This window comes from Mauremys mutica, chromosome 11, assembly GCF_020497125.1.
Source record: "Mauremys mutica isolate MM-2020 ecotype Southern chromosome 11, ASM2049712v1, whole genome shotgun sequence".
NCBI classification, from domain to species: Eukaryota; Metazoa; Chordata; order Testudines; family Geoemydidae; genus Mauremys; species Mauremys mutica.
In genome coordinates this window covers 41,263,590-41,283,799 of record NC_059082.1, presented here as the reverse complement: position 1 = coordinate 41,283,799, position 20,210 = coordinate 41,263,590, and the positions used below count along the sequence as shown (strand labels likewise).

General features: G+C 46.7%; 1 protein-coding gene across 1 annotated transcript in view; it reads left to right on the top strand.

The window, feature by feature from the left end:
• The window catches only part of SNX1 (sorting nexin 1), a 47,181-nt gene extending 28,107 nt beyond the window's left edge, over positions 1-19,074 (top strand). Inside the window, exons 5-15 of the mRNA XM_044980347.1 lie at positions 1,151-1,194; positions 4,226-4,367; positions 6,874-6,952; positions 8,224-8,299; positions 11,279-11,392; positions 11,587-11,680; positions 12,489-12,694; positions 15,764-15,907; positions 16,930-17,010; positions 17,977-18,048; positions 18,637-19,074. Of these exons, the coding sequence (XP_044836282.1) occupies positions 1,151-1,194; positions 4,226-4,367; positions 6,874-6,952; positions 8,224-8,299; positions 11,279-11,392; positions 11,587-11,680; positions 12,489-12,694; positions 15,764-15,907; positions 16,930-17,010; positions 17,977-18,048; positions 18,637-18,687 (1,103 nt within the window). The 3' untranslated portion in view covers positions 18,688-19,074. The remainder of the gene's footprint in view (positions 1-1,150; positions 1,195-4,225; positions 4,368-6,873; positions 6,953-8,223; positions 8,300-11,278; positions 11,393-11,586; positions 11,681-12,488; positions 12,695-15,763; positions 15,908-16,929; positions 17,011-17,976; positions 18,049-18,636) is intronic.
• The last annotated feature ends 1,136 nt before the right edge of the window (positions 19,075-20,210 follow it).

Sequence of the window (20,210 nt, the reverse complement as noted above, 5' to 3'; positions counted from 1 at the left end):
AATGCAGCCAGTCCACTATCTTTCCTCGTGAATATACAGCCAAGTCCTGCTCCTATCCATTCCCAAAATGTCAATCTCTTCAGTTTGCTTTCTTGCTGGTGGCTGGTTCTGGAGACTCCTCTGTACCTACCAATTCGAGCTTTTAGTAAATGCATTGCCCTCAATGGCTGATACACTGCTGTTAGGTCAGGCTATCTTCTACTCTTATTGTAAAGAGGATGCATGCCTGCCTGCCTACCAAGGATGGCTACTGAGAGATCTCTCCACTAGAGAGACTGATAGTTCAGGGCATATAAGGACTAAACACCAAAAGTAGCAGTGGCAGAGTCTGTAGGGCCCATGCTGCTCCAAAAGGATGGTTCTGAGAACCAGCATCAAGCCTGACAGCACCCTGATCTTGGCCAGCACAGTGGCCTCCTGCTTTGGTGTGTGGTGTGGTTTTTTTTGTTTTTGTTTTTTTCCTGTTGGAATCAGTTGCTCAGGTATCACTGACCTAGCCAGTCTAGTGAGTCTGGACACAGATCTTGACCCATTCACCAATCAATGGCATCTCTAAAGCATTTACTGCTATAAGAAGGAAGGGTATGGAAGCATTTCCCTGCGGTTGGAAAACATGGTAGATAACCCCTTAGTTTGCCTAGAAGAAAGGGAAGTGTCTGCTTTGTTTTAATACTCTGGCTATGATGGAGTCTGTGAAAAGGCAATTCACATGTAGCTAAGGGGTAGGTTAGCATCTAGCTTCCTTCTAAATAGGTTGCCTCCTGTTCTGTACAGCCACTGAATTGTTCACCCTTAAACAGATGTGTGGAACTAGCCCAAATGCTGGTAGTGCGACAAATGATTAATTGTAAGTGTGTCCAGCACACTTCTTTAGGAAGTACAAAGAGGGCTCTGCAGCATCAAGCAGCCAGATCTGTTAACTGGCAGGAATCCAGCAGCTGCTATAATGTGAGCTGAAGCACACCTTGGGCACATACTGTCAGTGGGCAAACCGAGCCCATGAGCTGTCCAGAAGTTCTAAATGCAGCAAGTTGGAGCACTCCATCCCCTGCTTCAGAAAGGGGCTAGCATATATGCCAAGCATCAGTAGGAAATAAGTTGTAGATTGTCTGGAGAACTAATATTTTTTGCTTTCTTGGCTTTTCTGTAGGGGATGGCATGAATGCATACGTAGCCTACAAAGTCTCAACACAGGTACGAAGCCCCTATCCTCCACTGGGATTTCAAACACTTTCTTCACTCTGTAATTGCTGAGATAGTGTAAGGTAGAATCTTGGACTATTTCCCTACAAAATGTGAAGTCTTCAGACGACTTCTGCTTTGCATGTTGCCCCCAAACAGCCATAGCTCCTTCTTTAACCCCTTAATAGCCTGGCAAAACAATGATGTACTGAAGACCTAAATCCTAACTGGGTCAGTGTCTATGAGCTCTCTAGGGCTGACTCCTTATTCCCTTTTTGCACAATGAAGGATCAGTCTAGCTACTGTTTGTTCTCCTCTATGAAGCTACACAATGTCTCTCCAGTGAAATCTCTCCTGACATAAGATTGTCCGGCACCAGCTCCATGCAGAATAAGGGGGCTTTACTGTTACTTGGCAGGAAGCCAGTTCCAAGAGCCTGTTGGGAATGAGTTCTGGCCACAAACCCGGTCTAAATATTCTCTCCTTTAAAGAGGCTCTGAAACCCAAGCTAGGCATGTTTAAAACCCCTCTTTCCCCCAGCCCTGCTAGCAACCTCCATAAACTAATAGGAGTTGCACCTGGCCTGTAAAGGGATAGGAGCTTTCATTCCTGGCAGCATTCTCTCCCCCCATGGTGTTTTGTGGCACAGTAGGTGGCTTTCCCTCAGTCAGCCCTGACCCAATGGCTCAATTTGTTATGAGGGAACCTTACAGGCTGGGGTTGCCACTTCTGGATGCTATACAAAACTCGGGCCCTGCTCACTTGACACTGAAGAACCACTGCCCTTTCCCTGTTCCTGTAAAGGTGTGAAGACTACCAACAACTCCAGATTAGTTAACTACACACACTACCAAAAATCTCTGGCTCCAAAACCTTAACTTCCTGTCCTTGCTGAAACAGCTGTGGGGCTGCTGCGTGCTTTGCAGAAATGAATGAGTCCCTGCCCCAAAGTTCACTACCTGATATCACTCATGAGAAGTGACTGTCCTAAACAAGTCCTGGGGGAATAGGGGAGCAGCAGTGAATAATGTATTGGCTTGGACACGTGTTCCTGTTTCCCTTTTGTGGTTTTAAAAACTGGAAGATGGCTTAAAACGAACAGGCCAGCTATGCACTGGTTGTATCAGTGGCTTCAGACAGGCTATTGCCCAAGCTTGCCATCCTAGCTGAATTGCTGTCACCTCTGTCAATGATTACCTTCTCCACATAGTTATCCTAGCCAAGCCTTAAGGCTTGTGCTATATATAATGACATCTGTGTAGTGTTTGTTTTTTTTTGAGGAATGGCATAACAGTATCTTTCTGCAATTCTGTGGCAGAGATCTGTGACGATGGGCAGACTGCAGTCTCGTTACACTGAAATAACTGTCCCCTTGTTGGCTGACTGGGGGTGGGAGGAGAGATGATGACAACTTCCTGTCCTAAGTGCAGTGCCTCTTCCCAAACTAAACACGCCCACTTCTTGCTTTATAGCCAAGGCTAGTGAAATACATCACAAATTGTAGTGACGCTGGTGACATTTGCATCATCCCCGTCTGTAAGGGGATTTTTATGCTCTGGTAGCACTAGTAACTTGCTATTGCTCAGTTAACTACCTAAAAGCTGTTGTGTGGTACTTTCTCTTTAAAGAGCATGAGAAATAGTAGAAATAGTCTGGCAAAGTTCATTGAGAGTGAAGATGAGTCTGAAGACCATAATTGGTGAACAGTAATATTTGGTAGTGTCCAGAGATTCCATAATTCTAGATGCTCTACAGAGGTAGAGCCAGTCCCTGCTCCAAGGAGCTGTCAGTTGAAGACAAGCTGCATGTGTGATGGCAGCCATCTTGCATGGCACCAGAAGTCTCATGCTACAAACCTGAATCTCTACAGCTTGAGCTTCAGAGCCAGGCTTTCATACTGAGATGCTCATCTTCTGGATATGGCACAGAGGGGACACAAATGCATGGATCAGCACGCACACATTGTGAGAATGAGACCACAGATGTGTAAAAGCAGCAGAGAGTCTGTGGTACCTTATAGACTAACAGACGTTTTGGAGCATGAGCTTTCGTGAGTGAATACCCACTTCGTCGGATGCATGAAAGCTCATGCTCCAAAACGTCTGTTAGTCTATAAGGTGCCACAGGACTCTTAGTCTGGATCTGTAAAAGCAGCAAACACGGCTACCCCTCGGATACTTGACACCATAGATGTGATTACTGGATGTTACTCTAACACCACTTGTGCTGCCTGTCCTGCATGCAGGGCTGTCCCTAGGGAGGTGCGGGGCCCAGGGCAGAAGTGACAGATTGATCTCTTCCGGGTTGACCAGGCCAGCCAATTGCACTGGCCCATGGGGCTCTCCCAAAGTGTGGGGTCTGAAGCGGTCACCCCAAGTCGCCCTACACAGCTCTGCCCACAGGCTTACAATTCCATCTTTCTCAGCTGCTGCTGTTTAACACTGAAATAGTAAAGAACTTGGCAAGTTGGCAATCACTCCAAGGATTTGCTCAAAGCCATTCACCCTTGTACGTGACCGATTGAGGGATGACAGTAACATCATTCTCAAGCCCTCCATGTGTGCATCCCAACAGCTTGGTCTTACTGTTTCCATCTCCCTGTGTGTTACTTGTCAAGCTTTGTAAGCTCTCTGAAGAAATATGCAGCAAATAAATGACTCTAAAGGCTAACAGGAGCTCACTGGCAAAACTGTTGTGCCATGAAACTTAATACAGCTACAGAGCTATCCTGTCCTCAGATGGATCATCTAAATAGCAGTGTTAAGTGACTCTTCAGTAAGTTTCTTTTCGGTCTTGCTTGAGTAAAGAGGCTCAAGCTTGCCAAAATGAGCTAATGTAGATTGAGTTTAAGTCTTGGTGGATGGGGAATGGTGAAGGATAGGGGAGGCCACTCTTGGCTCTTGTAGAAGGAAAACTGTCCTTTCCTGGCTAAAATGCTCCAGGAGGGAGGGTGAAATGCTAGCTGAACAGCCTGTAAAGGGGTTCTTGGCTAGATCAGCTGCACAGTATCTAGTCTTGTTTGACTCTTGTCTTTCTCCTGCAGACCAGTTTGCCAATGTTCAGGAGCAAGCAGTTCTCTGTGAAAAGGAGATTCAGTGACTTCTTGGGTCTGTATGAGAAGCTATCAGAGAAGCACACTCAGAATGGATTTATAGTCCCACCACCTCCAGAAAAAAGCTTAATAGGTGAGGGTGATGTTCAGAAACTCTGCTGCCAGTCAATGCAATTAATTCTAATCCTGAGGTGAGCTGTTAGCTTTCCATGAATATGCACTAGTGCGTTGGGTTTACTGGCAGGCATGTTCTCTCAAGCTGCAAAACTGAGATTAATATTCTGCAGGATTTGTAGGAAAACAAATCTTGAGTTTATAAGAGCATCTGCCACAGAATCCAGATTCTGAGTAATGATCATACAACTTAAGGGGCAACTTTAGGGAGGAGGAATAGCTCAGTGGTTTGAGCATTGGCCTGCTAAATCCATGGTTGTGAGTTCAATCCTTGAGGGGGCCATTTAGGGATCTGGGGCAAAATCAGTAGTTGGTCCTGCTAGTGAAGGCCGGGGACTGGACTCAATGACCTTCAAGGTCCCTTCCAGTTCTGAGATAGGTATATCTCGATATGTTAATCAGAACAGTCTCTGGTCAAGTGCTGCACCTGAAATGTAAACTCTTAATAATCTGTCAGTAGCGTTGGAGAAGCTATTAATGAATAACTTCTGACAAACCTAAAAATTTTTCTTGGAGCAACTTGTGAACGGTGTAGCAAACACTGGAATAAATCACCTGATTATTCACATAGCTATAGTTTGTGTACACAGAGTTGGTAGTGTGTACCACACTACATACACTTGAACTTAGCACATCATCACTGACGTGCTTTTCACTCCAGGATCCAGATCGCTTACTCCCCTCTTAAATCCTGCACAGGCTTTGTTCTAACTTATTCCATGAATGTGGCTTGTCTCCTTTGTATCTGCTTATCTGGCAGCATCCCCTTGTCCCTTCCCAGCCTGGCTGCTGCTGGTACAGGATCCTCTTGCTGCCTCAGAGGATAGCTGTTTCTAATCAATCTGCCATATTTGTTACCTTTACCTGATGTTACCAGATTTGCCCATTACTTTGGGGTATGCTCATTTATTCGGGTTACTTTTCTGGGGAGGGGGATTCTGTAATTCTATTAATGTATTGCTTGTGTTACTTGTATGGAGCTCTACTTCTCCCTTCTGCAAGTCCCCTCCCAGTGGAGCTATCCTGCAGGACCTAGGTTCCCCAGGGCTGGGTTTCTCCAGCCCCAAAACCGGATGAACACCCACACATACATTAACAGAGCAAGTCTGAGTGGACCGGGTCAATCAGCACTGTCAAGCTGACCCCTTATGTCTCTGGACTCACTGGGCTGGATGAAGCAGCACTTTCAAGCTGACTCTCCTTATATGCCCCTGGGCTCCATGGACTGGGTCAAGCAGCACTTCTAAGCTGTCACCCTTATGTGTCCTAGATTCAGCACGTCCCTATCCCCACCTTCACAACACAATTGTACTGGCAGTAACCTATTTGATGAGCAAACCCCACAGTATTCTGGGCACTGCAGGGATCTTTAGCTTAGGTAAAAAGCGTTGCTGTAGAGTGAATGGGGGAAGCTAAAAGCACAAGAGTAAAGTTCAGCAAGAGAGAGAGAAGCAACCAACTTAACCATAAGTTATTTATTGAATAATACTGATAACTACACAAGGAGGGCTAAAGCAACATTATTAAAGGTTAATACCTAAGGTAGAAAGGAAAACAGACGGCGGGGGGGGCGGTCCTCACCCACTCCATGAGGCTTGAACTGGTCGGGGTTCCCAGGTGATGCTGGTAGCTCAGGGTCCTGAGGGCTGGAGACAGGCAGAGTACCCAGCACGATCAGCCAGGAGAAGATGGAGTTCCAGTGGAACTGATGCCTAGTTTGGATCTAAGCATCAGAACCCTGACTAGAGGGTGAGTAGGGATTTTTTGTAGAGAAAATACAATGGTTCAAATGAGAACAATAGACTTGTTTATAGGTAAGCTGATGACTCAGGGGTTTTCTTTAGACTAGACAATAGGAACTGATCACTCTTGGCTATGGGTGGTGTTTTCTTCCAGGGAGCTCATAATGCAACTAGGCTGCTTCACTATTTGGATATCAATTAAAGATTCATTACTAGAATTGGTCTGACAATTGCTGAGCTGGGTGTGTGCAGACATAGGTTCATTAGCATCTGGAGCAGAGATTCCCATGATGCAGTGCTTCCCTGCTTTTTCTGGGCCCAGAATTCAGTGTGGTTCTCTGCGCTCCATTCTGTATGTAAATTGAGATGTCTTCCTGTCCCATCTTTCATGCAGATGAGGCTAGGGGAGTTGTCTCTGCTTTCTGTTCTGTATGCTAATAGAGATGTCTTAATCTTGTCACCCTTGTCAGGAGGGGTCTAGGTGTCTCCCATTCACCCTTCACTGCTCTCTGCAAGGTGTGTGTGTGGTTGGTTGGTTGGGTTTTTTTTTTCAATGGGTTTTGGTTTAAGCAGAGGCTGGGAGGTGGGCGTCTTTCATGAGTCAGGCTGGATACTGCACCCTGGTTCCCCAAGAACACAGAGGTGTCTGGTATCACTGAAGCCTCTGTCTGAAAGTCCCTAGTGCTATTCAAATGAAATAGTGTCTCCTGTCTGCCATTCCAGGAATGACCAAAGTGAAAGTTGGGAAAGAAGACTCCTCCTCTGTGGAATTCCTAGAGAAGAGACGGGCTGCTCTAGAAAGGTATGGGCCATTGCCTCTGAGACACTGCCCTTGGGACAGCCTGCCTCTTTTCAGTGTAGCTACCCCAATACAAGCAAAGAGAGTCAGAGGGGAAGCCTTGAAGGAAGGGTCAGTGAGACATCTCCTGAGTATGGGCACAGGCTTGCAAAGCTCACTGACTTAAATGGGAATCGGCTCAAAGCTCTGCCTGGGTTTTTAAAAACCTTGTGAGATGACTACAGCAAGATATGACCCCCATCACTTCAGCAAACTGTTCACCTCAGTTACAGGAGATCCTGTATAGTACAGACAGGTTCTAGACATCAAAGGGCACTAGTTCCAATGTAGGTTACGAAGTTTGTTTAAAAACAGAAATGGCTCTGCTCTAAAACCAAACCTAAAGTAGTAAATGAATGCCCAGCAGGCTTATAAACCGAGCAGGATTGGGGTAGGGAACAATTCATTATGGAATTGTTCCATCTTCCTTGGTAGATGGCAGTGAACCTGGGGTGTTAGGCCTTGTCTGGATGGAGGGTTAGTGTGCAGATAGCTGGGCTGTAAATGTACAGTGTACTGCATGCTAACTGACTGCATGACCCTGCTACTGTGCATTTAAAAACTCCCTACTGCACTTTGAGCTACTCCTATTTGAAATGTTCCTTGAGGAGAGCGTCATGTGCAGTAGCAAGGTCCGCGCAGCCAGCTAGTGCTCAGCATGCTAGGCCACTATAGATGTATAGCTCTGTTTGCCATGCACAAACTCTGTCTAGACAAACCCTTAATCTTGCCAAAGGAGGCTTCTGATCTGTTAGTCGCATGCAGACTGACTCCTAGAGTTCAGAACTATGGTGCGGCGCAATCTTCTGAAGCTTGGTAAGATCAGGAACACCTGCCTTCAGAAGGGACGTGATGGATTCTTTGAGTCCTTGAGTCAAGACTGGTCTCTCTAAAGGTACTAGAGCTCTTCCACAATTTATGGGCTAGATGCAGGAATTATTTGGTGAAATTCTGTGGGCTGACACATGAGTCAAGACTAGATTGTAATGGTCCCTTCTATATCTAATCTGTAAGGAACAGATCTCTGGGTGGGAACAGCTTGTTAGCCTACAGCTGGCTTGCTGGTCCTGTCTTGGTGGCTTAATTGCACTTTACCAGTTCTAACATGTTGTACTGATACTGTGCAGACTTCACTTCCTTGAAGCTTATTATAACTGCTAGTAATGGTAGAGCTAAAGGAGGAAAGTCTGCATAGAACAAATGACTTGCTTGTTAATGCATTTTTCACTCTATAGGTACCTTCAGAGAATAGTCAACCATCCAACCATGCTGCAGGACCCTGATGTAAGGGAGTTCTTGGAAAAAGAAGAGGTTAGTATAGAGTGCACATAAATACAGCTGCAGGTGTTCTGGAAGTGTAGGTAGACAACCTCAATACATGTCTTAAGTGGATTCAAATGAAACTACACACTTCAGGAATTAAAGTTAAGTAACTTTCAGTGTTAGGGTGTAACATTCTAAATCTTTCACTTGAGTGTCAAAGCTGTTGACACTTTTGCCTTTTCACCTACTCTGCACAGATTATAAGAGCTTTTCTCAACACACAGTAATTACACAAATCAAATTCCTGTAACTTCTACCAAAAAAAAATCTAGGACTTAGGAGACCAGACCCTTATGTCTGGCTGCCACTGACTGACCTTGAGCAAGTCATGCAGAGCCTCATTCAGAGGCTGATCTCCGAATGCACTGCAGAGACCTTAGGGTGGCTAGTTCTGAGTTGTTGGAAAAGGGATGCCTTCATAAGATGGTAGGGTAGTCCTTGCTCTTTGAAAACATGCAGGCATGAGAATCCAAACTGTCCAGGTGCTTGAGCTTCAGCTGGCTGCCCAGTGCTGGCCAAACTCAAGTCAACAGGCTCGCTAGTATCAAATATGAAACGCTCAAGAAATCTGGGGTGGGTGGGTGACCGTGACTCACTCCGCTTTACTGTGTTGTCTCTTGGATCATAAGTCTTAGAGTTCTTTTCTAGTTAAAGTGACTCAGTGTTACTCTGGGGCTCCACACTTTATTCCTGTTGTGATGGGTTAGATCGCAGAACCCCCCTTGGGAGCTGCCAACTGATGTGCCAAGACTACTACTGCCCCTGCTTTCCTGCCCCATCAGCTTAGGACTTCAGTGCCCTGCCTGGTTTGAGCCAGACTCACTAGCTTGCTGCAAACCCAGACCCAGGTCTGAATCCTGTCCCCTAACAGCTGTAGGCTTACCTGAAAGCAGCTTACAGAAGTGTTCTTGTCTTTAACACTCAGATGCTCAACTCCCAATGGGATCTAAACCCAAATAAATCCGTTTTTACCCTGTTTAAAGCTTATACTGAGTAAACTCATAAATTGTTCGCCTTCTGTAACACTGATAGATATGCACAGCTGTTTGCCCACCTAGGTATTAACACATACTCTGAGTTAATAAGTAAAAAGTGTTTTTATTAAATACAGGAAGTAGGATTTAAGTGGTTCCAGGTAGTAACAGACAAAACAAAGTAAGTCATCAAGCAAAATTAAAATAAAACACACATCTGTCTAATCAAACTGAATACAGATAATCTCACCAGTTCCAGAATGCTTCCTTTTATAGACTAATCTCCTTTTAGTCTGGGTCCAGCAATCACTCACACCCTTTGCAGTCACTGTCCTTTGTTCCAGTTTCTTTCAAGTATCTTAGAGGGTGGAAAGGTTCTTTCTTTAGCCAGCTGAAGACAAAATGGAAGGGTCTCCCCTGGGCTTAAATAGACTCTCTTGTGGGTGGAGACCCCCCACCTCTCTCCTATGCAAAGTCCAGCTACAAAATGGAGTATTGGAGTCACCTGGGCAAGTCACATGTCCATGCATGACTGAGTTCCTTACCAGCCAAGCCACATTCCTGAGAGAGTCCAGATGTGGATTGGTGTCTCAAGTTTATTGTTGGCTTAAGTGTTTCTTGATTGGACACTTCTTGAGGGGAAAAAAACATTTTCAGGAAGCTGACCAACTGCTTCACTACAGCCTACTTAGAATCAAACAAGTATGCAGCCAATATTCATAACTTTGAATACAAAAATGATACATGCATACAAATAGGATTAATAGACTCAGTAGATCATGACCTTTACAGAGATGTTACATGGCATATGTAGCATAAAACACATTCTAGTTACATAAGCATATTTCCATAAAGCCTTATGGATGGCACTGTCACACCTGTATCATGTGCTCAATTCACAGCTAAACCTCTGCACCATCCCAGCAAACTTGCCCTGGTATTTGAATCAAGCTGTGGTCTCTCCTTGTCACAACAAGTGACTGTGCATACAGAAGGGTGCACAAGTGTAACCAATTGATATAGTAAACAATGCCTGAGCAATAAAATCCAGCTCAGTATTGGCTGTTTTGGCTCTGTAGGGCCAATGGGAATAAACTTTTTTTTTTTTAATTAAACAATGATTCCACTCATGGAAGTTAGAACTGTTCATAGTAGAATCACCTTCTCAGCTGTTCGCGACTGCATGTATAGTCCCCTTGGTAAGATGATCTATGCCAGACTTTGAGCTGGTTTCCCAGACCTGAAGGAGCTCTGTGTAGCAGAAAAGCTTCTCTTGCCAACAGAAGTTGGTCCAGTAAAAGATAATACCTCATCCACCTTGTGTCTCTGATATCCTGCAACCAGTACTGCATACAACATATGCCAGACTGAGTCATGAGCTCAGGTCTGAGGGTGGGATTGACAGAGGTAACTTGGCCAACAAGCATGCAGTTAGCTTAAATTTGATCTCCATTAAAATACTAAGTCTGAGTTTCAAATGAGCATGCCAGTCCTAGCAGGGTTTCCTAACGACACTCAGAAAACATAGGCTAAATCCCCTGGCATGTTGCAAAGATAGCAAAAGCTCTTGCTTCTGGCACTGTGTAGACAGTAAATCTTCAAACATTGCCCTGAGGTACCAAGTATGCCTCTTGGTTCTTGGAGAGCCACTCCAGAGCATTTAAACTCTGAGTGACTTAGGAAGCAGCTTGAACTACAAAAAGCTGTATAACCAGAAAACATAATAGCAAATACCAATTCATGCCCCCTAAACTACAGGCAACATGTGCCATTTAACTAGCCTTGGCCCTTTATCCAGCACTAGCCTCCTGAAAAGGAACTAAGTCAGTGCACGTTTATCATTGCAATGATTATCATGAAGCCAGTCAATCTAACAGCACTCTTTTTTGCAGCATCTCTATTGTCCATGTGGTACTCTGATACACTAAGATCAAACTAACCAGGAATTCAGCCATTATAGCGAACAACCAAAGGGTTTTTGATCTCTCTACAGCTGCCCCGAGCAGTAGGCACCCAAACACTGAGTGGAGCAGGTATACTAAAGATGTTCAGCAAAGCCACTGATGCTGTCAGCAAAATGACCATCAAGATGAACGAATCAGACATCGTAAGTATTCGGTGACATTTCTCCTTGGGCAGCCACCTTGACTTTGACGCTATCCTTTGGGCTGTGCGGTCTGAGTGTCAGAGGGAAAACGGGTTGGCTAAGACCCAAATGTAACCTTGCAACCTTTCATTCAGTCCTCATTCATGCCATGAGAATGTGTGAACTCGCCTCAGTTGTGGATTTGTCCATTTCAGTGGTTTGAGGAGAAACTTCAGGAGGTGGAGTGTGAGGAGCAGCGCCTACGGAAGCTACATGCCGCTGTAGAAACACTAGTCAACCACAGGAAAGGTAACTGGTTCTCTGTCTCAGTAGAACTTGCAGCTTGAACTATAGACACTGCTGAGCTTCGACCTTGTGTGGGGGTTGAGATCTGCTCACCACTAGCACCTGCTCTGCAATATGGTGCTTCCCTCCTAGAGTTACCTTTTGCTAATGCCATGTCTGTAGTGGGTAGGAAAACAGAGCTGAAAGGTGTGGGGGAATACATCTGGCCTGTAAAATCTCCTGGTCGGGAGGCATGATGTGCAGCAGAGAAGAGGCAGAATCAGTAAGGTTAAATAGTTTCCTGACCTGGATTCAGAGGCTGCTGCAGTAATTGAATAAACTTCAATTCCAGCTTCCCCTCTGACTCCTAAGAAGCTGTTCATTCTGCTGCTTTTCATTGTGAGCTCTCTGAAAGACAGAGGCGCAGCAGTGAGGCGCAGCAATTTCACTAGCTCTTCACATAAAAAAATATAAAAACACATAGTGGCTGCCTGGCATCTGCATCTCTAGTGTGCCTGGCCTCCTACTTTATTTCTCTGCCAATTTATCCACTCTTGCTACAGGCACCTAGCCCTTCCCCCTCAAAGTCCCAAGAGGCAGTTGATCCCTGCTGTGGGATAACTGGCTCTTTTCAGTTGACCACATGGGTGGGTCAGAAGGCAGCTGTGTTGGTAACTACACTGGAGCTAAGAAGCAACCTTTAGCCTTCTCTCCCCCACTCCTCCTACTCTGTGGGCTAATCTTTCTAATTGGGTTGTCACCTTATTGGCCACTGCTTCGCTTTGAGTGCTCTGCAGTCAGCTGTATTTACTCTTCTCATTCCATCCACTAGAGTTAGTACTGAACACAGCACAGTTTGCAAAGAGTTTGGCCATGCTAGGGAGTTCAGAAGACAACACAGCCCTCTCCCGGGCACTCTCCCAGCTGGCTGAGGTGGAAGAGAAGATAGAACAGCTGCACCAGGAACAGGCCAACAATGACTTCTTCCTCCTGGCTGAGCTCCTGAGTGACTATGTTCGCCTTCTCTCGGTTGTAAGGGTAAGCAATCCTCACATCCTGTCCATAGCAGGCAAACCTTTGGCATCTTGACACAGGAGTAGAGCAGGGCTGGTCAGAACATGGCCCTTGGAGTTGGTACAAGCCAGGAAGTGGCCACTTTCATTCTTAATGTGGAGGTGCAGGCCCAGACTACAGGTGCCAACAGCATGTAGGATCAAGATGCAGCACTGCATGCTGGGCCCTGTAGATGCACTATCTGAGCCTTGGTCTGGCTGCACTTCATGCAGGGACCTATAGTCTGTGCTGTTGCTCTGTAGTACAGCTGAGGAAACTGTTCTACCTGAGCTAATGCAAACCACATGTAGCTCCCATAAAATTGTCACTATGGCCCTTGGCTAGGCAAGATGGGACAGGCCTGCTGTAAGCTTGTGCTGCATGAGCCTGATGCACTGACCTGGTAAATATTCTTCATGGGCCAAGCTTAGCTCTTCTAGAATTCTCCCCTCTGACCCAAGCGGCCAGCCTCAGGATGCATTACAAATTGATACAAAGAACAAAGTCCCAGAGTAGCTGGGAGCCCAGGAAAGGGATTGGTTTCGTTAGTCATCGGTACAGAACATGGAGCCCAGGTGGTATCCGGGGCTCAGCTCATTTTAAAGATTTCCTTTTCTTGCTGCTGTTCTAGATTTCTCGCTTCCATTTATGTCATTTGTCCAGTCTCTGCAAACTGTTGTAAATTGCTCCTTCCTGTCTCTCTCCTTGATGGTGTCATACACTGCATAGGAGTCCAGAGAGGAAGGCTGGCTTAGTGATTAGGGTGTGCGCCTGGAGCTTGGAAGACCGGGGTCCTAATCTGGGTTCTGTCACAGTATGAAACATCTGACACAAGACCCTTAATGTGTCTGGGCCGCAGTTCCATCTGTCAAATGGGGCTACAGTGCATCCTTAGGAGGGAATTGTGGGGGATAAATACACACAAACTGAGCCGAGAATTCAGACACTACTGCCTGCATAAGTTCTTAAGATGTAGTCTGGGTTCTAACCGTGTTGTAGGGAAGATGTATTGACTTTCTGCTGGGGGAAATCCCCAACAGGAGGATCAGGGTTTCTACACCTTTGTTTCCCCCTAGGTTGTCTTTGTCCTTCAGTGTCTGAAATGCTCTTGTGCTTTTACCAAAGCCCAAGTAGTTTGTCTCCTGTGTTCTGAAATGGATGCTCACCCCCCCCCCCCCACTCCTGACCAAAGCAGGGGAGGGTTATCTGTTCGGGCAGCTCTTGCAGATCCCTGATACCAAACATGCTGCTAAAGCAGGGGTCCCCAACGCGGTACCCACATCTAAATGCACCTGCGTCCTAGCCAGCAGTCAAGCATCCGCTGAAACGAAAAGGTTGGGGACCAGACAAAAAGGTTGGAGACCACTGCACTAAAGCGCATGGTCAACACTTTCTAACCCAGGTTACAGATCAGTACCTGAGTGGCCAGAGTTTGAAATGCTGATTTTTTTTTTTTTTTCCCCCCATAAATCCTCCTGAAAACAATACAAGCTGCAGGTACTTGGCACCTTTGAAAATTAAGCATTTAACTCCAAGCACCTGGGTTTGGAAGTGCTGGCTGAGTCCTGAGACAGCTACTCTGAAGCCTGAAAGATACTGGGGCAAGGGGCCTGCAGGGAGGAATAGCCTGTCCCAGTCACATGTGCCCTTGCTGCATGGGATTAGGATCCGCCTCTCATGATTGGCGGTGTCATTTGTGACTGGCAATGCTAATGGAAGAGCCACATTCTGAAAGGAGCACGTGCCCCTAGTCTCTGGAGCTGTGCTAGGCACAGGGGCAGCTCCAGGCACCAGCATGCCAAGCGCGTGCCTAGGGCGGCAAGCCACAGGGGGCGCTCTGCTGGTCGCCGCAAGGGCGGCAGGTAGGTTGCCTTCGGCGGCATGCCTGCAGAGGGTCCGCTGGTCCCGCAGCTTCAGCAGACCTCCCGCAGGCGTGCCACCGAATCTGCGGGACCGGAGACCTCCCGCAGGCAAGCCGCCAAAGGCAGCCTGCCAGCCATGCTTGGGGTGGCAAAATACCTAGAGCCGCCCCTGGCTAGGCATTCTGGGAGCAAGGGCCACTACAAGGTCTCAAAGTAGAGACTTGCTCAGCACTTCACTTTCTCTGGGTAGCATTCGTAACCGCACAGGGGACATCTGTTGAGCAGGTAGCATCCAGTTACCTTGTTCTCGCAGCCTCCTTTTCCACTATACAAGACTTGTGCTGTGCAGCAGATTCAGGCCTGCTCAATTGCCTTGCTCAGTTTGCAAAGTGATTCTGATTTCCTAACTGGGGGTAATGGGGACTCTGAAAAGCTTTCTTCATTGCACCACCATCCTGCAGATCCATGACCTGTCCTGGCCCATTCGTTTTCTGGTCTCTCCCTACCTTAACAGACCAGCTGATGTGGCCTTGGGATTTTCCAATCCCAAAGGGGGCAAGCTTTGGGTTGCCTGGAGCACAAGGAGTCTCTGGCCTTACCACGCCGTATGCTGGCTCTTCCAGTCTGAAATTCCAAGTTACAGAACTCTGAAGGAGCAGGTTCCACTGTTGAAATTCTGCAACATGTAGCCAGTCTTCAATTCAGAGACTCTTCAAAGGGAAGGTTTCCAGATCTTGTCAAGAGACAAAGGTGCTCTGCTACCTTGAAACGCACCCCAATAGCTCCAGAGAGGAGACAGTAAATTACCCAGCTGAGATGATTCTCTTGGGATTACTAGCTCAAAAGTAGCTTGGTGGGTGACTGTCACTGGAGCAGGAAGGAAGGCCATGTTATGAGACTCCTGGAAGTCAGTTAGTTACAGGTAATGTAAATTGTGTGCATTGGCCCATCCCAGAGCCAGGGGAGCAGTGTCCTATGAGACACAGAGCAATGAAACACTCCTAGCAGAGGCTGGAGCAGGTCAGTGGAGGAGACTGGCATGATAGCTTGGTTTCACTGTCTAATACAGCCCCCCTTGACTGCATAACAAACCTTTGTGTAATGCTGTGACCGTCCCCTTGCACAGATGCACTGAACGCAGCTGTGAGGGCAAAGTGCTGGTCTAATGTTCTGTCTGCTCCGGCACTGGCAGGGTGCTTTTGACCAGCGCATGAAGACCTGGCAGCGTTGGCAGGATGCCCAGACCATGTTGCAGAAGAAGCGGGAGACTGAGGCCAGGCTGCTGTGGGCCAACAAACCTGACAAGCTACAGCAGGCCAAAGAGGAGATCTCTGAGGTGAGGAACTTTTGAGGGGATGGGAAGCCAAGCTGCCTCAAACCAGGGCACCAGCTAAGCAGGTCTTGGTGTAATGTCTCATTATGCTGTGCAATTGCCTTGGTTTGCCTGCCAAACCAGTGCAGTGACCCTTCCCTTCTGCACGCCATCCCAACAAGCCTGGTTACCAAGTAGCACTGCTCAGGAACTATAAATAAAAGGTCAGAGCCACTTCTCTAGACCAGGCAATGGCTCTGCTTCCACCCCAGTGGTGAGTTGTGTGTCCTGAGCCTAGGACAGGGGTAGCCAAACTGTGGCTCACAAGCAACACGTGGCTTTTACTGTTAAAGCGCATCTTGCAGAGCCCCGCTTCCCTGTTTTCCACCTACCAGATGTGGGAGGGGGAGCTTGGGACCTCTCCCTGGCAGTGGGATGGTGGCTTCTGCCCAGCAGGAAGGTGGGGACGGTGTCTCAGTGTGCCCCAGCTTTCGAACGTCTGAAGATTGTCGTATACGGCTCAGAGGGTCAGTAAGTTTGGTCATTCCTGGCCTAGGAGATAGGACTTCCTATTAGTGGAAGGGATGGGTTTCTGGCTAGTGACAAGAACTTTGCCCTGTCAGTGCAAGGCCTGTCAGTGCAAGGCTCTATAGGGGGAGATCTTCTCTCCGTCCTCAGTGGGACCTTTCCAGTGCATGCGACCTAGCTCTGTCTTCCTCCAGCTTGATGGTGTAGCAGTAATCCAACAAGAGTTGAATGACATGGGGCTGCAGCTGGCTGTGTAGGGATAATGAGGGGACCTGATGGATGTGCAGCCTGGGGAGCTCTACTCTAATAGCCCACCAAGAGCGAGATTGTTCCCCTCTGAGGGGAGACGTTGAAGTCAGCAGGGAATCTCCCTTGAGTTTATCTGCAGGGAGTTGTAGGTGGCACTAAGCAGCTCAGTGCAGTGGATGTATTGGAAGAGGAAGTGACTGTGTAATCCAGATGGAATCTGCCCTGCCCTGGGAGTTGAAGAAATAACATGACTTGTCAACTCTTTGCAGTGGGAGTCTCGTGTGACGCAGTACGAAAGGGATTTCGAGCGGATTTCTGCCGTGGTCCGCAAGGAAGTGATACGGTTTGAGGTACAGTGGATCCCAGTCCTTCCTGCAGCATGTGCATAATCAAACCTGGCAACTTGCTCCCATCTTGCATTCCCATCTGCCTTCAGATGGGCATTATGCTCTGCCCTAGCACTGATACTGAGATGTCTAACAGTGGGGTGGGTAGGAGGGAATTCCCCCAAGCCCTTCCCTGCTCCTCCCAGATAATGTCCTCTGGATTCAGTGAGGACTATAAAACTGGACAATCCAGCCTGATCGGGCAAAAATAAACTTCTACTTCACTCATCCCTCCCTCCCTCACCTGGCTCCTCCAATGGGTAACATCCACAGAGCTCTGGTCTCTGCACTGCTCCAGTGTCCACAGACATAGGACCCACAGGAAAAATGGTGCACTCTAGTAGCAAGTATCCCAGCAACTTATTGCAGGCAACTTCAGGTAGCTCCTTCAGGCAACTGACAGGAGTGCTGACCTCTTCCCACTGCTTCTAATCCAATTCAAATAACCCACTTCCTTCCCTGACAAACTGAGGGACGCACCCCACCCATGTACTTATTCTCTACACTAATATCAACTTGGACTCTTAATACATTCCATGGGTGGTGTACCCGAGCCCACTTCTACACTGACGCTTTAAAAACTCCCACACCCCAATCTGAATCTATGCTGGTTATGTGATATGTATGTACCTCGTGAACCTTGTAACCGATACTTGCAATCCCCCATAACCCAAGCCTGACCCCAGATGTACAGTACCTTCCCTCTTAACTTGTGTAAATTTGATTTTTAAACATTAACTTTAATAAAATTTTTAAATCATTTTGTATAGAATGTGCATGATATGACCACTAGATAGTCACATTAAGAATCCTAAATGAAAACTTTAAGCAAAATCCTCTTTGCAGATCTTCTTGAGTCTTGCCTGTTGCAGCCTGAGATGAACCACACTGTAGGTATGAGAGGCTGAATTAATGTCTTGTCTCTTGCAGAAAGAGAAATCAAAGGACTTCAGAAACCATGTGACTAAATACCTTGAGACACTCTTAAACTCGCAGCAGCAGGTGAGAATCCCCAACCAGCATCTCATAAATCCCTCAACTTGCTTATTCCTGACTTCAAGTCTAGTCAAATGTAGGAGGATGTATATTGGGTTACACCTGGCAAAGTAAAGCCTAGCTGTGAAAACCTACACTAAAGACTCCTGTATAGTACATGCAGAATGCAGCGTTGGCTGCCCTGGTAAGCCAGAGACCTACCCAGCCCCAGAGTGTCTGGAGAAGTGATGATGCTCCTGAGCAGAGATTAGTGGTGTCTGTTTTGAATAACCACGTCCCATCAGAGGCTAAGCTAAACCTGGAAACTTGTATCACATAGTGATGGTACAAGCAGCAGGAAAAGGAGTAGTTAAGCATGGCTACTTAATAACAAGCTAGGCCATCAATATAGCCAGAGGTCTGCCTGGGTCAGTCAAAATGAGCAAGGGTTGGTGAGCTTCCACTAGACCACTATGGTCAAATTCCTCTATAGACAGTATAGTTCCCATGTTGTAGAAGGAACAGGCCTTTTCCTTAAAGCACTAGACTTCAATTGGAAACTTGTCTTGGCAGATGACTGACTGCTTGTCTCTTGTCTCCTTGTGGTCTCCGCAGCTGGTGAAGTACTGGGAGGCGTTCTTACCTGAAGCGAAGGCCATCTCATAACCAGACCAAGCAAACCAGAACACACCTGAACTTACTCTGCCTTTTTATACACTATACCTCTTCGCCTTTTACCGACAGACCCTAACTGAATGCATCCTGCAGAGCCGTTAGAGATTTAACCCCCAAATGAGCAGCGGCCCAGACAGTAACTCTTCTAATTGTATTTTTGATTTAGCTTCATATATATATTTTCTTAATGGAGAGACTAGTTTCCTGCTTTCAGCCAAGACCTAAAGTACATGGTGTGCGTGGGGAGGGGGTTAATGATATCATGTGTATATAAATAAAATGTATATTTTTCAGGCTGGGCTCTAGGGCCTGGGAATAATGGCTTTCTGTTACTCCTGCAGTGCCATGAAGATTATGTAATAAAATATTTAAAAATCAGGGCAAACCAGCTAATTCTTGTCTCTTCTGAGTAGGTGCCACGTAGCTGGAGGTGGAGGGGGGGTCTTGTCAAACAAAGCTAAAGTTTATCACTGGATGGTTCTTATTTTGAATATATTGTGGGAAGCTGGAAACCCGTTTCTCAATTAAAACACACACTGGAAGATCTGGTGTAGAAATTAGTTAGAATATCACTTCAAACCCTCCCTCCCTGGCCTAGCAACAGGTATTACCCTACTGAGCAGTTAAAAGTTTAACTGACTTTGTCTCACCTTCTAACCCTCCAGACTTGTGCAGGGGGGAGAGTGGTCTGTGGGATGGGACTTCTAGAGGAAACCCTTAGTCACCACCTTTCTCCTCCCCACCCCACCCCAAATTTAGTGTGCACTGTGCTGTCCATTGTGCAGTGCGCCTTTGTTCTCCTGTATCTTGCACCTGTAGAGCCTATTATCCCTCTGTCTTGCCATCCCAGAGCATTTAAAAATGAATTGGACCTCAGGACTAAAAACCAAACATGTTTCAACCTGCCTTCTTGCTGGAGCCTGTATGGCTCCTGAGTGCAGAACCAGAGCCTGAACACAAGAATCTCTACTCTCGCTTAAATGTGGAACTCAACTAGTTGTGTGAGTCCACACGCTGACACTAAAACACCAAATATCACAGAACACTTGACAAAACCACAGGCTGAGAATGCCGTGCCTCACTCGTGAGCTGTGTTGTGGGGGGGGAAAAAAGCTTCCTCAAATGAGACTTTGCCTTGAGATCACAGGGAACTGCATGACCCCCGTCTGTATCCAAGGGTTCTGGTATTACATTTCAACCACCTGCCACTGATAACCACCCTTGTCTTGCATACTAAGTTTTAATCAAAGTAGACTGTTGTGCAGAGAAAAGAACCTTAAATGCAAACAATCACCAGAAGGATCTGAACAGTGCCTGAAAAGGTCTTGGCCACAAGGTTGCGTACATGTGTTCCTCCACCAGCTTTCACAGTGCTCCAACCTCAGCAGGGAATTAGGTTAAAACTGTTCCAGTAAACTCCTTTAATGCAGCTTAATTCTGCTAGATGCTGCTGTCATGTGCTTTTGGAATCTGTTACTGTGGCATGTGTAGGCTCCTAGCAACAGTCAGTGCAG